Genomic DNA, 16,118 nt, shown 5'->3' on the forward strand with positions numbered 1-16,118 from the left:
GGGTGCCCTCCGCCGGGCCGGGGGGGAGCGAGCGAGGCAGCGAGCGGCCGGCTGCAGCCTCCTCCTCCTCCTCCTCCTTCCCCCGCGGTGGGGGAGAGGGGCGAGGGGAGGCGGCGTCGGGAGCGGGAAGCCCGCGCCGGTGCCGTCCCCACTGGAGCGTATTTGAGCCTCAGCACCACCTCTGTATTTTTTATTATTATTATTATTGTTTGTTGTTGCCGTTTTTGGGGAGGGGGGGGGCAGCCTCCTCTCCGCTCGGATCTATTGTCACCACCACCAGCACCCCCCTCCTCGCCACAATTAATCCGATGAATTTGCCATGATTGATCCGTATTAATAGCTGGGGTGGGTGGGCGTGTTTTGGGGCTTTTTTTTCCTTCCTTTTTTTTTTTTTTTTTTTCTTTTATTGTTTGGTTTTGTTTTTGGAGGGGCCGGGCTGGGATCCGAGCTCCACTCCAGAGTCCATCCCTGGTCGGTGCCTGAGAAAATTGCATCTGGATGCGTCGTTATTATTATTATTGTGTTTGATCCAGGGAGATAAAGGAGGAGGGGGAGAGGAGTGCGTGTTCGTGGGGAGGGGAAGGCTGCACCCTTCCCTGCACACACACACGCAGAGAGAAAGAGAGCTCCATACATCTCTCTATATATTTTTTTTTCCCCCTGGAACTTCTTTTAGTTGGGGAGGAAAGGAAGAAAGAAAATAAATTTTGTGCAAGGAAATACTCTCAGCTCCCTCCTTCCAGCGGGTCTCTCCTTCTTTCTTTATTTTTCCCCCCTTCTTCTCTGCTTTTTTTCCTCTCTTTCGAAGATCCTCGCCCTCCCAGCCCCTTGATCAAAGCATTCCGCTATTCTGATTTATTGCCTGCTTGGTGAGGCTTTTTTTTTTTTTCTTTCTCTCGCCTCTTTTTTTTTTTTTTTTTTTTTTTTTTACAAAGGCGACCTGAGATCAGCCATTACTTTCCTTGGCTCGCTTATAGGAATCTCTTACATTTGGTGCTTGCTGCTGGTGGTGGTGGAACCGCACTCGGATTCTTTCATCCCCCCCCCTCGCTGTCCTCTCCTCCCTCCCTTTCTCCTTCCCTCTCTCCCTCCCTCCCTCCCTCCCCCGTTATTCCGCCGGGGGAGCCGGATTTGTGGCTGCGGTGGGGCGGGGGGGGACGAGAGCGAGAGGAGGGAGAGCCGGCGAGAGACATGGATGGCCCGGCGCGATGCAACGGGCTTCGGAAGAAGCGGCGATCACGGTCCCAGCGCGACCGGGAGCGGCGAGCCAAAGGCGGGCGGCGCGGCTCTGCCGCCGGAGGGGCCGCCGGCCCCGGGGCCGCCGCGGCGCTCTCCTCCTCGGGCTCGGAGAAGGAAGACAATGGGCCCCCGCCGCCGTCCCGGCCGCGGCCCCCCCGGAGGAAGCGGCGGGAGTCCTCCTCGGCCGAAGAGGACATTATCGACGGTTTCGCGATGTCCAGCTTCGTCACTTTCGAGGCGCTGGAGGTAGGAGCGGCGGCGCTTTGTGTGCGCCTCATTGTGTGGGGGCAGCGGCGGGGGGAGCCCCCCGCAACGCCGACCCGGACACCCCCGCCCCCCCGGCCCCCCGCCCCTTCGGCCTCCCTCGCCCCCCCCTCCCGGGCCGGCGCCGCCGGGGGTGCCCGCGGGGGCGGTCCCGCCGCCCCTTCCCCGTCCCCGGGGTGCCCCGCTCCCCTCCCTTCTCCCTCCCCGCCGCCGACACCTGCAGCCTGGCGCGCCGCTCCCGGCGGGCGGCGGGGGGCTCCGGCGCGGCGGCGGGGACCGGGGCGACCCCCCCCCGCCCCAACCCCCCCCCCCGCGCCCCCACCCCCCCCGCGGCTCGCCGCCCCCTCGGGCAGGGCAGCGGGGAGTTGCGGGCGCTCCCCCCTGCGGGGCTCCCGGCGGCGCTTCCCCTCCCACGATCAAACTTTTCTCCCGCCGCGGTGTCCCGGCGGGGCCGCCCACTCGTGTCCGCGGGCGGCGTGGGCCGCGGGAGGGGCGGGGGGTGTTTCTGCGCTCGGTCTCGCCGGCCCTCGCTGCTGCTGGGCGGGGGGCGCCCGTCCTGCCGCGCTCCCTGCCGGCCTGTCACGAGTGGGCCCCGCGGTGGGCGGCGCGGCCTCCCCGCCCCACGGGGGGCACCGGGGCATCCCCCCTCCCCGGAGAGGCTGGAGGAAGGGGGTGCGGGTGAGCCGGGGCCGGGCGGAGGGAGGCGCCTCCCGGGAAGCCCCCCGCGGGCGGTGCCTCCCTCCGCCCGGCCTCGGCCCCCCCTTGGCCCCCGTGTACCTTCCACCCACCCACCCGCGACCGCGGAGCCGCTGTCAGCCCGGCCAGGGTCGTGGTGGAGACGCGGCCGTGCAAGGGGAGCTCCGGCCCGTTTGGTTGAAAGGCTTTGTTGTTTATAACTTCTGCTCCGGAGAAGTTTGCCGTGGCGAAAAGCAGATTTATTTGGGTTTATGTGCGCTGGAGTCACAACTGGAACGATTATGAACTGTCAAAATAAATGCGGAGATGAAGCTGATTGTTTAAGAAAAAAATCTGTGTAGCTCTTAAGCTGTTTAAATATTTAGCCAGGAATACTTAGTGGCATTTTCAGGGTTTTTCGGTTTTTCTTTCTTTCTTATTTTTTTTTTTTTTTTTGATTTGGAGCCAGATTTTGTCCTTGGTTACACCTGTATCTGTCCAGACTGTCGCCTCCAAGAGAACTTACTCCGGTGTAATTTAAGGGAGGATTTGTTCACTCCAGCAAACCTCCACGTAGTGTTAGACTCCTATAAGCAATAACGAGCAAATGCTGAGGTAATGACGAGACTCAATTTTACCACCATTTCTCACCTGGTGAGCCCATCCACAAGTGCCCTGCTCAGGCCAGAGAGAGGAGGAGTGTGAATACATGTTTCTCGGCAAAAGTGAGATTTGCATGCTTCTGTTTCAGACAAAATTCTGTTCTTCATCAAACAAAGCCCCAGTTCATGTCGTTAGGGATTTTATGGGAATACGGACTTGAGAATTTGGCCGTTGTCCTCTTTGGAGGGGAAGTGAAGAGCAAATTTTATGGTCAGAACTTGGTAGGGTGTTTTAGAAATGTCTTAATTCTGTTTCACTTCTTACTTGTTTATTTTCCACTTGAAATGAAAATAATTGTTGTGCTCTTTTCGCTTTACAAAGCCAAGAATGGCTACTACTTGCATCCTGTCGTAATCCTATCTCACTAAAAAGGAGCGCAGAAACATTACCCAGTTCTGCCAGCTAATATCACATTCAGATAAAACAATAGCTCGCACACTGAGACTTGACATACTTTTAATGTTCATGTGATAGGTGGCACATTTTGACCTAACGATTTCATGCTGCGTTGAGAAATAATGTCACAAAATCGTTGTTAGGTGCTTCTTCCTGCAGCTCGGTGTGTATGTTGAGAAAGTTGTTTCTGAGGATCAGAGGGAGATGAAGGTGTCTAAGACACAAGCCCAATGTGGCAGAAATTACTGTGTACATAGGGTGTAGCAGCCTTAAGTTTTTAATTGTGATTTTAGTGTTGGTGAGGAGGTTGTGGGTGACTGGTGGAGTGAGATATCTCAGCCTTGGTGAGATGTTTAAGTGTTAATGTGCTTGAGTTGATACAAGAAGCCCTGGGTGCCATGGAGCGGTCCCCTGGTATTTATACATTTGATGCTTTGGGTTTGCTCCTGGCTTGTTGGAGGCCACGGAGGTTTCTCTCTGCGTTCCAGAAGACATTTGTGCCCAACGTGTGACAAGACTGCTCCAGTCCAGGCTTCGTACTTGAACTTCAGCCTTTTCTCAAGCTTAGCACACCTGAAAGCGTGCAGAGACAAAGAGTGTTTTGTTCGCTTGGTGTGAAAAATGGTGAGCACCAAAGTGCAGAACATATTGCCTGCTGGAAGATCTAAACCTGTGGTCCAGAAGAGGGGAGGTGGGCAGGTGGTGGCTGACACAGGAGGGGATGGCCACCGCGGAGGCTCGAGGCTGAGCGGTCTGCTTACCAGGACATCTTTGCAGCAGTAGGTGTCTGAGTTGGGTAGATGCCAGTGAGGTGCCACCCTAGGATTTTCTTATGGATACTTTGTATAAAGTTGCAAACAAGAGCAAAGTTTCCATATAGCTGTATTTTACCTGTCCTTCACTGATTGCTTTTTTGTTGGGGTGACTGAAAAAGCCCAAACTGTGCAAAATACCAGGTTGTGTGAAGCTCACGGATGGCAAGGGGACACAGATGCTGCACAGGAAGAGCACAGATCCCAAGGACGCTGTAGTTTCTAGGAGTCATCCGTGTCTGTAATGGTAATGTTGGTAATAGTTCCTATCCTTTGAAGCAAATCTATCTTTTTCACCACTTCCCACTCTCGGAGCTGCTTTTCTGCCCAGGTATCAGTAGCCTTTTCATGCTTCTCAAGTGTAAATTGTTTGGTGTAGAAATAGAGGCCATCTGCTTCTAGTTATCTGTCTCTAGGTTTATGGCAGCCCGTACCTTGATCTAATGTTTGCGTGGGGAATAGAGGGGAAGAGGGAGGTGAATGAAGACAGTGGCTGATCATTGCTGATTTATTTTTTTTTTTCCCCTTGGAGTGGCAGTTGAGCAAAACCAGTGTCATTGCGGATGTGCCTGGACTGATCCTTGCGTGGCCTTGCTAGACTCTGATGTAGTGATGTGCAGTGTAGGCCTGTCCCCTACACTGAGGAGCATCTTGGAGCTTTGACATTCAGAAACTAGCATTTACTCTGTAGTTAAGCAGCTGAGATGTGGTCCTACAATTTGATCTGATTCACCAGATCTTCCCATGAGTAGCTTTGCTGGGACTAACAGCAGCAAGCTCTGTAGTTTATTGTAGAGCAGTTACTCACACATCACTTCCCTGACCTCCCAAAATCTTCCAGCCTATAAAAAGAGAAAGATGCAGACGCTCGCTACCCACGTTAGTGTGACTGGTGTCTTACCAAGCTGCTTCCCCAGCTTGGTGTGGCCTGAGCTGCACCGCTGGTGTGAGTGTTACCAACAATAATAGCATGAGGTTCTCTAAACCCAGGTGGGCATTTTAGACACCAGTTTGACAGGGAAAGCGCATTTCTCAAGATGTGATAAATCAGTCCGTTGGAGCGACTTTCTCCATGATGTGCTCTGGCAGTGCTGGTGAGGAGGTTTCTGCGGAACTCTCTGGTGAGGTGAGATTTCACAAAGATGTTTGTCTCCCTCCTACTCCCGGTGCGTAGGACTCTGGGCAGGAGACCGACTTGACATGGCTGTTGACGTGCCGTGGTGAAGCTGGTTTACTGCGATGAGAAATGAAATCTGACCTGAATGTTAAGATGGCTTAAAGCCTGGGAAGTTCTTGATGTTTCCTGAGTCAGCTCTGACCATCCCTATGGAGTAAGCAGTGGGTTTCAGGTTTTCTGAACACTGAGTAAGGGTAATGAGTTTTTTCTGCAGATGTTTGTTTAGCTTCGACTCAGGCAGTTCATCCGACAAGCCTGAAATGGGACACAGATATTTATAAAGCCCAGACAGAAGTGGTGTAGGGTGGGAAGGGGGGGGGACTTGCATTTAAATGGGGATTCTTGTTTCATAAAACTAGCACGATTTCTCGCCGTGCATTTGCTGAGCTAATTTCTGTTCAGCACGCAGGCATTAGTCTGTTTTGAGACCATGCTAAATTATCGTCAGGTAAAGCCCAATATAATTAATTACAAATGAGAAATGCTGACAAATATTTGTCAAGGAGCTGTTTAATGAGCTTCAAATTCTGTGTCAGATGATTCCATCCACCTAGTGTAAATAATTTTTAAGCAATTGTTCCAGCACGTTTGTGTGATTTAGGCAGATGTTAGCTACGGCAGTTTTACATGTTGGACAGATAATGTGAGACTAGATGGAGTAAAGCTTAACAGCTGACGTGGGCTTTAAAATAGAGACGCTACTGTTATGCAAACAAAATGTGGAAGTAACAGGAAGGTTTGGAAGATACCGTGGTCTCGGTTGTGTGTCTGTGTGCACTGACAGTGTAGCTCTATGTATGCATCTGAATGCAGGAATTTGCTTTAATAACTGTTGTGTGATACCCATCGCTAGGCACGGCCCTCTGAAAATAGAAATAGCTTGGCTGTGTGACAGCAGAAGCTTTGAGCTGGACACCAGAAAGACTGGCTTGCAGTGTGGTTTTCCTCCCCAAATCATTCTCTTTTCACCAGCCTTTTAGCTGGCCTGATTACCCTGTTTACTTAAATTCTCTGAGATTTCAAGCAAGTTTATTCTGCCTTGTCTCTATCCCTTCATATTTCAAAAGGAATTTGATCTTCATGCCTTACTGCAGCAGCATCATAACATCAGGTGTTTGTTCAGTGCTGTCAGCGCATCTTGGTAGCCCTTCTTGTGTTTATTGACTACTTAGATGCTTAGGTGTTTGTCCTAGTCTCTGTTTGCACATGCAAGTCTGCAGATTTAGACCAGCAGAGAAAAGAAGGGAGTAACTAAATGAAGATATCTGGGGGTGATGAGTGGCATTAGGTTTTGTGTGACGCAGGGATATCATACGAAGCGATGTGCTTATTATTTTCACTGTGTATTTAGAGGAAACAGTAAATTGACCTGAGGTCAAATTTTGAGATAACCTTGACAGAGCGACTGAATCTCTTGATGAAAACTGTGAGCGACCAGACCTGAAAAAACCGCAACCCAAACTGAAAGTGGAACTGGAAACAGCAGGATGCATATTCCACAAAAGGAACCTCTTGGGTAATTTTTGAAACTTATGTTACTATCATTTGGGCTCCTGAATACTTTTAAAATGCTTTAAAATTACTTTCAAAAGCCTGATATCCTTCTGAGAGGCAGGGAACCTGCAACTCGCACTGACTTCAGTAGCTGTTGAAGAGCTGAAACTGTCTCTTTGGGCAGATAATGACTGAGGACTGTGTTGCATAAATACTCTTTTAGGTAACAGTATAATGAAGGTGGGGATTTTTGCCATTCCCAAAGGTGGTAGTAGGAGGCACAATGGCCTTGAGTTGAAGGAGGAAGAGTTTAAACTATAAGGAGAAGTTCTTTAGATAAATGTGATTCAAGTAGTCTCCACTGGCCCCGCTCTTTAAGATTAACATTAATGGGAATTACGCCACATATGAATAGGACAAAAGACACCCTTATTCTTCTTTATCTTGGCATCTTTTTTTCTATTTGGGTGAGAAAGTAAGTCCTTTCTCATTAAATATCTGGAGCCTCTGCTGGGACGAGGGAGTGTAAAGAAACAGATTTATAAAATAATGGTAAAGGATCAGGAACTCGGAAGGAAAATGATCGCTTGGGAAAGGCAAAAAAAAAAATCAGCAGAAAGACATCAAGGTGCTGAGTAATTGAAAGATTGAGTTACAACACTGAGATCAATAGAGAAATATCAGGGACTGGATGAGAACACTGGGAAGTAGAGGGGGATGTTGTTGCCAGAAGTGGAAGTTTCAGGTGAGATCCATTGCTGTGTACTTACGTATGCTCCTTGGTGAGAGCCCTGCCATCAGAACCGAGGGGAATACTCAGCAAAATCTGTCCCCTCTTAAAAAGTCATTAAACCAAGTAACTCTTCAGCTGGGAGAAAGGCAGAATGATTCTTCACTCAATGAGATGGCCTCCTCTTCCCCCCTGTCTACGCTAGGTTTTTGTTTTTTTTTTTTTTCAAGAACTGTTTCTGTCAGTTTGACTGGAAGACCCTACCACATTACACCGGGGGTCTGACCTGCAGCCTTGTAATTATCTGCAGCTAAATTAGAAGTTTAATCTTCGTTCTGAGCAACAATAAGTTGAGTCAGATAGGTTTTAAAAATAGCCCAAGCTCAAGTTTAGTGAAGTCTCAAATGCAATTAATAAAAAGGTAATGGAGTTAGGAAGTTGTGGGCTGAAATGTGGAAGTGTTTAACTCTCAGTTTTCCTTTATTTGATCTGCAGTGCTTTGCTGAGGCAACATTGCCTTGGTTCTGGGAGGGGAAATTGCTTCCAATGTTTCTCTATGTTCTTGTACGTCATCCTTATGATTTATCAGTTCAGTATCTGTGTTCTTGTTGGGGTTTGGCTCGGTGTGTGCCACAGATTACCAGCTGTATGCATTTTTTCTAACATCAGTTTGTTGTCATTTTGACTCAGTGCCAAGCCATGGTGAGGACCAGAACATCATAGTCCTCTTAAACTCTTGTTGTAAAATGGATATGAAAATCCACTTTGTAAGTAATGAGAAATGGCTAATGCAGGTAGGGATTTGTTTTGCTGTAACAGCAGAATGTGCAGTGGCAATTTGTCAGATCCCCAGCTCAGCTCTGCTGTACTATTTGCCTTTAAATAGTGTGTTACCTTAATATCTTGAGATTTTTCTCCCTGTATCTTGGCAACACTACTGCTGAAGTTCACATACTCGTGGTAGAGAGAGAAAGATTTACCCTTTTAGTTAAAACCTTAGTCTGGTAAGTATTATAGGAAGGAGTTTTAGTTCTGTCCCCCTCTGTGCAGGAGTGGTGGAATAAAAGTTAACAAAAGTAGTGGATTATTTCTTGGCACTGCACATTTGGCATTTTTCTGTTTGTGAGTTTTTGCCTATCAGGTTTAATTTGGTCATGTAGCATGATGTATGTTCCGTGTAGATTTAACTTGGTATTTGGTGAGCATCTTGGTCCTACTGGTTTTAAAATCTCCTGAGACGAAGACACGGGAGATGTGCAGAGGTATATTGATATCTGATGAGCCCAAGTTCCTGGCTGTCTGAACTTTAGATTGTGTAATGCTGGCTGATGCACATATTGCTGATATGATTAATATTCCAAGTCCAGTTGGGAATAGTTACTCCATAGCCACGCAGGAGATCAACTGGGTGTTCTTTCCAGAAATGGTCACCCTTTAATCTGTCTCACATGTGTTTGCCAGCTTCCTAAAGTAGAAGTTGCTTCTCCTCTAGAATTAGTGCTTTTATAAATTTCCTCTTTTCATACTTTTATTTGATAGCAAAGGACTCTTACTGGTTTGGGAATAAAACTACTGCCAACCTGTCTTCCCCATCTGCAAGCCTAGGCTTGTCCTTTGTTGGATGAGCTCATGAAAACAAGCAAACGTCTTCAGCCTTTGAGACATGCCCTGTGCTGAGCATTGTTTGAATGAAACGGTTCGGGGCAGGTTTGTGGGTGCTGCAGGATGACAGCGCACGCCTCAGTCCCAGAGGTGGATAGAGGTAGCCACCAGCAGGTTCTAGGTTAGATTAACTTTTAGGCGACTCAGTTTCTGGGGAGGTACTGCTTGTGTTGGAGAGTAATTGTAATGGAGTTGTATCAGACTCCATTACACTTGTTTGTAACACTTGTTTTAAACTCCCGTGCTATCAGTGGTCAGATCCAGAACCAAATTCATGACAGTTTGTGAGAAGCCTTGCTCCCTAATAGGCTGACAATGAGAGGGACAATTTTTCATCAAATCTAACACTGATAATATCTGGGGCAGATATACCCCCTTACCTGTCAGCGGAATAGGCAAGCCACTATCCCCTTTCTTCCTACATGTGGGTGCAGGTTACCATGTCCCAGGCAACCCACCCTCAGGGCTCAGGGTGACCCAGCTTGCAGGTTGCCCGTGAGTGTCCTACAGCTGCCGTTAGCTCACTCTCCTGGTAGGGTAAAGATGTTTTCATTGCTTTGCCCGGGAAGTGGAGCTAATGAGACAGAAGTGCTTGCCACCAACTCCTCCTGGACCACATGCAGGTGGCTCTCAGGCATGGGAGAGGGGTGGTCCTGGGTACAAAATGCATGTGGTGTAGCTTCTCCCTCCTGGCAAGTTTTGACAATCCATGTTTTGCTTTTTGCACACCGTTTTCTATTGCTGAGACTCAGATGAGTTACAAACGTGGGGATAATTGCTCAAGGCATTGATTTTTATTTATTTTCGCTCTGGAAGTCCTGAGTGACCTGAGACCTTTCAGTCTGAGAATCTGCTTCGGGTTTTTTGAAACCTCTTCTTCCATGGATGGCGGGAATGGGAGCCAAAGGAGCTGGCTCATTGCTATGAAATGAGGATGTCCAACTGGGGGGCTGTAGGCTCTGCTGTTCACACCTGGCTCCTGAACACTTTTCTCAGCTTTGTCTTGGCTTCTGGAGGGTTCCATAAATGTCCTTCAAGGGTTCTTCAGAAACTGGCATCTGGTCCCCAGCTTCCAGAAGGCCCAGGGGAGGGAGCTGGGAGGTGCCGCTGTTCCAAGGGCTGGGTAACACATGCTCTCCAGCTTGCTCCAGAGCTGGCCAGATGTATTGCATGGCCAGGCACAATGTGACATCCGTCAGAGCAGGCACTGATGGAGGGCTGAGGCAGCGAAAGTAGTTTTGACCTCCAAGGAGTCTGTGTGGTAAGAAGGCAAGCAAAGAAGTGCTGCTGTTGGGGACGATTTATGTTGTAATTCTGTTAGTGTTGTGGGTTTTAATGCACGTCAAGGGCACTTTGACCTTTGAATGGAATCTTTTGGTGTGAAATTGTGTCTTTTCTCCTTTCTTTTCTTCCCTTAAAGAAAATTCAAAATAAATACTGAAAATCAAAACCGTCTGTTTTGAGGGGACAAAATTGCCTCTCTTTATTTTATGTGATTTGGATATTACTGAACGATTAAAAGTCCTAGTAATTTTTGCTGGCTGGCTATTGTGCTTGTAGGCAGTGACTCTTCTAGCATTAGTCATTTTAACTATGGAAAAAAATAATAAAAATGCAATTAATGTGGCTCAACAGCTGAGTCTGCTGGACTTTAAAAAAAAAAAAAAAGTAAATTTTAATGAGTTCTGGGATCAGAAAGATACATCTGGTGGATGGATTTGCCAAGTTTTTCAACCTCAGAATGTGTGTTGAAAAACTCAGTGAATTATGTAGCTACAAAAGTGGATCTTTGCATGTTTATAAGACCTCAGTGCAATCTCCTTATATTTGCCTAATGACAAACAGATATTCTCACAGAGGCGCAGCCCAGAAAGACGCACATGTGCCGAAACGGCTCTGTAAGCTGATAGTATTTGTATCAGAATGCTGCTACTAGTGAAGGAATTTTAGAGGATCCATTAAATATAGGGGGAAAAAAAAAATCTTGGTATTGGATGAAAGAAAAGAGAAGAAAGGGAAAGGGGAGGGTGGAGAGAGAGGAGAGGGAGTACTGAAACTTTAAATGTACATGATGTGTGGGCTAAGATATTGTGCCTCCACTGCTGAACCAGAAAATTTATAACAACTGTTTGTCATGTGTATGTATTTATAGCCATTCACATAATGAAGAAGTTTCATGAGGTTGTAATAACATATCAAGATGGATGTAATTAAAACAGAAGCAAATTGACACCTCTAGATTAAAGGCAAACTCTAAACTAATACACCTGTACGCTGTCACTTATGTATTAGTTGTCTGGGGCAGTCTGCCAGATATGCAAATAAAAAGACATTGGCAAATTTCCTTGGATGTGTGGTTATGAAAAACCCAACTATTTAATCTTTTACCTAGCCCTGGTCAGGTTTGTAGCAACGGTAGAATTTATTAATTTGGTGTCACTGATGGTTCATGATGGGAACGGGCTAAATGGTACAGAGGGGTGTGAAAGGAGCGAGAAGAAGGACGGGGCATTTGACTTTGGAGAATGTTCTTTACAGTGGGACCCTTCCCTTAGAAGAGAGGTGTCAACTGGACCATTTCAGAACTGTCCTAATTCTCAAAACTGTAGGGGACTAAAGAGTCCTTGACTTTGACTTTCTGTAGCAGTTGAGCTCAGTTAAATGCTTTTGAAAACTACACTGTAACAAGAGATTTTGGTTCTGTCATGCTACAGGTGATTGGGGTTGCCAGTAAGGAAACTTCTAAAATGTGTATGCTTCAGGTATACCAGCACAATTCAGATCTGATGTAAATCATTACTGAGTCTGTGAAATGGCTATAAAGTATCTTAGCAATTTTATGTAATAGTATTTTTCAACTTGTTTCAATTTGCAGAAGCATAACATTTTTCCAGTGGAGTTGTGGACACCTGTATAGTGAATTTAAGCCTGCAGTCAATAGGTTTGATCTCTGATTTAATACTCTTGGGGTTCTTAGAAATAGTCTGCAAACTACTGATATAAAATAGCCTGTTGGTATGGAGCAGGAAGGGAGTTATATGCATTGTTAGTTCCAGGCTGGTGAATGGAAGTACCAGCCTTGCTTTTGAGTAACTTGCACCCCAGATAACCTGCATTCCTTTAAAAGCTGCAGGGATGGAAATAGGTCCTCATGTGGCTTGTGTATAACCCCCATGGGGGGTGATTAGGGTTTTCTGTTAAACAGCTGATGCTGGTACCTCCACCTCCTCTTCCCTGAGTATGAAAAAATCTTACCTTTTGTGGATTTGGTGTCATTTCCTCCGGGAGCAGCTGTCCTAGAGATCAGCATCCCTCAAGCTGCTTCCAGTGTAACCTCCTCAGATGGTTGCAGACACTTGGGTTAGTGACATTAATTTATAAGTAGATTGATGTGACTGCAGGTCTGGAATGCTCAGTGAAGCCCCAAATTCTGGAATTCAGTTTTGTGTTTGGGCTGGGAGGTCTTTGCCCCAGCTGGGGATGAAGCAGGAGGACAGGAGCTGGCTGCCTTGCGCGGTGTTGCGGCCGTGAGCCTGCTCCTGCCAGCGGGTGCTGGGCTGTGGGCTGTAGTTCTGCAGAGGGGTGGCTGGACACCACACCTATTTTCAGAGAGCTGTCTGTGTAAAAGCTCCAATGGGCATGTTTTGTTACGCTTTTTCTGAATTAAAAAGACCCCTTTTTTAATACATCTGGACATCAAGGATCAATCATATGAGGTATGTGGCTTCAAAGTGATTTCAAATGGTAGGATTTTTGTCTTCAATACTTCAACAACTTTTCTTCCACCTTTAATCTTTCATGAGCGGAAGCTTCAAAAGATAATTAGTAAAACATGCTTTTATCTGCATTTATCTCAAAACATGATTAATTTTTTAACTGCAATTACAGCAATCATTTCAAGTTTCCTCTATATTAATGAGTAAAGGGCTTTTTTTTGAGAGACCGAGTGCCTAAATATGGCTGTATTGGCCGAGTTGAAAGGTACATTTATGAGTGTGCTTTTTGTTTTCATGGCTAGGGATTGAATTTCCGGTTCCAGGAAGTAATATTTCACGTGGATTAAAGTCTTTGAAATGCTCTTGCCTGGCTTCACTGGATCATTTTGAGGAGCTGACAATGATAAGAACTGGATCATGCACTTTGCAAGACCTGGCTACCAAATACCCAGTTACAGGTTCCCCTCACGTTGGTGCTTTTTTGCTCTGTTCTATGCATGTGTGACTGGCAGGATATCCTCTGCATGCCAATCTTGGCATTGTAGATAAGGTGTAAGATATACGACGAAGCCCGTTTGTTGTTAATGAATTGGCAATGAACTTGTAAATTTTCACCTTTACAATTTCTGTCTTTGTTATAGGCAGCTTAAGGCATTTTTTATTACTATTTCACTTCAGGGAGAAAGATGTTAGTGGCTGTTCCTGTCTTTATTGCTGGTACTAATATATATATAGGACTGTTCAACTGGTATCCTGCAGCCTGGATCCTGCTTGTAGGCCGAGTGTGTGGCCCATCAGGATTTTGAGCACCTCCTGTCTGTCTGGTTGTTTGTCCTCCATGGCTCACCTCAGTGCCCCTAGAAAACTGTGCCACTGGTGCAGAGATATCCCAGAACAGGATTCCAGCCCAGAGCCTCCAAAAGCAATGGACCACTGCAGGAGATTACTGAAAAGAAACGGAATTAAAACCACTTTTCACTAGAGTGCAGCTTTTGTGTAATTTTGCCCTGTGAATGCTGCTCGTCAGCCCAGGCTCCTGCTTCTCCATGAGGGAGAGATTTTGGGCTGGAGCTGGTTTTGCTGCTCTGTGCCTCCAAAGGAGGGATCAGCCCAGAAGCTGCTGGAAGTGATGCTGGGCTGATGGCATGGCTGAGTCACCATGGCAGAGCCCAGGCAAGAAGGTAAACAGAGCAGCTGTATGAAACTGCACCTGTAAGAAGGGTAAGGACCTGATTTTTCTGTGCGGTTTTTTTTTGGTTGCCTTCAGCTATGCCCTAGTCCTGGATGTCAGAGGTGATTCTGAGTAAGCCTGAATGGCCTTGGTTCATGTCTGATTTTAGTTTCTAAATTGGGATTGCATTTATCCTGCCCCGCAGTCTCTGGGGAGGTGGATGGGACAGTGACTGCAACAGTGGATTGGGCGGCTGCATAGGAAAGCATGCGAGTGTATAATCAGATTTCTGATAAAACCAGGTCTCTAAGTCCCTTGAATGGGTAGCTTTGCTGTGAATAGCCTCGTAAGGTCTGATGTGGCTGCTCTCTTTGTTTGATACTCTGACAAAAAATTGCTCTGGTATTCTTGTTGGCATACTTTTACATCTGTTATCCATATTTTGGATTTGTTCTGCTTGCAGTTTTATTTTGTTTTGCAAAATCTACCTGGGATTGGGACGGAGATATATGTTTGCTAAGGCAGATTTGGAAATTGCATTGTTGAAATACAGCCCATATGGGCCATTGTAAAATGGTTACTGCAGCGTATAATTGCCTTCACAATGATGTGCTTTGTCATTTTACTTCCATCTTCAAAGAGGCTCTCCTGTAGTCTGCTGACAGCAATGGTGGTATTAGAAAACATATGGATTTGTAAAGGCATTAAACTGTCTTTAGTTCAAGGATTAGATTACAATGTTAGAGTATGGGTCACCACATTTTCGTGTGGATAGGCTGCACTTGACTGTGTCGGTTTATGTTGTAGGCTAGGAGAAGGTCTGTTTATTTATTGAAGATATTTGACATAATATCCTTTTGAATATGTGGGGAAGGAGGCATCTCTCCCGCTGCTGTACATGGTATGAGCTGTACCTCTGTCCCAGGGCCATGGTCCCACCTCTCCTTGCTTCACTTGCAGGGCTTGGTCAGGGCTTGCAGCCACACTGACAAGACTTTCAAGAAGTCTTGGAGGGAAGTGCCAATTACAACATGGAAAAATACACAGAATGTAAAAACCACAAAATTGGCTTTGAAATTTTAAAGGTTTTTTTTAGTCCTCTATGCTGGGCTGCTATTCTGAATATTTTGGGTATTTGTTTTATGTTCACATAAAAAGGACGCGTTTACACTGCACAGTTCCACTCATTTCATAGTACAGGGCAATCTGTTCAGCTTTTATCTTCTTTTTTCTACTGTCACAGTTTCAAGTGTGGATTTTCTAGGGCAGGTTTGAGGTCTGCAGTGCCTCTCTCGGCAACGGCCAGTGCAGCGTTTGCCTTGAGGGATGCACATGTTATAGGATGTGGCATGCAGCCTCTCTGGACTGGAGTGATGCTTGTGCTCCCCATCAAAAGGGGAAAGTTGGAGAGTGAGAAGGATAATATGCATAAAGAAGATCCTTCTTTCCTTTGGTTTTGTTATTATTTTTGTCTTCTTGCAGCCTGCTCAGTTTAGCACTCTGCCCAGCTGGGATGCTGAAGCAGGCAGTGGGGTCTTGCTTGGCCCATGGCCTCCTTCACCTTCTGTCACATACGCTTGCTGTTGCATTTGGATTTGCGTAGTTCCCTCCCAAAACAACTCTTCTGATACCTCTTGTCCTTCAAACATACTCTTCAATTAAGATGCTGAGCTGGTCCTTGGGAGATGTGGGTGTGCTTTCGTGTAAGCACAGTCGTCTTTCATAACCTTGAAGCCGTTGCTCCCTTCCCAGTTCAGCACGGCCGTGCGAGCACCTGCTCTGTGGTTGTGCTGAATAAGGATGGATTTGGGCTTGGATCCATGAGTATGCTCATGGGAGGTGCCTTGCCCAGGCTTGTAGACTTGGGTTTCTGGACTGAGAAAAGCAGGCCTATGGGGACAATGCTGATGTGAGAGCTACTGTTCAGTGAGAAGTCAAGTATGTGTCTAGGTGTCACCTTGAGCTAGAGCGATAGTTTTGCTGTTGCTGAGTTTTCTTGTCTGAAAAATGGGTTTAATGATACTTTCCCTCTTTAGAGGTTGGCTGGCTGCTTAACTAGCATCTGCGGGATGCTCACGTAGTAAGTGGTTAACATAAAGTATCAATGTAATTTAACTGT

The 16,118-nt window shown here is 46.7% G+C and overlaps 1 protein-coding gene across 7 annotated transcripts in view; it reads left to right on the top strand.

The window, feature by feature from the left end:
* Window positions 1–1,022: 1,022 nt before the first annotated feature.
* AUTS2 (activator of transcription and developmental regulator AUTS2) overlaps window positions 1,023–16,118 on the top strand; it is a 788,413-nt gene continuing 773,317 nt past the window's right edge. For 2 of the 7 annotated variants that reach the window (XM_074923167.1, XM_074923170.1), the window contains exon 1: window positions 1,026–1,485. In XM_074923167.1, the coding sequence (XP_074779268.1) occupies window positions 1,192–1,485 (294 nt within the window). In that variant the 5' untranslated portion in view covers window positions 1,026–1,191. Of the gene's footprint in view, window positions 1,486–16,118 lie in introns of all 7 variants that reach the window. The other 5 variants (XM_074923168.1, XM_074923166.1, XM_074923165.1 and 2 more) reach the window with 4 other exon arrangements.

The sequence above is a fragment of the Athene noctua genome, chromosome 19 (assembly GCF_965140245.1).
Source record: "Athene noctua chromosome 19, bAthNoc1.hap1.1, whole genome shotgun sequence".
Taxonomy (NCBI): domain Eukaryota; kingdom Metazoa; phylum Chordata; class Aves; order Strigiformes; family Strigidae; genus Athene; species Athene noctua.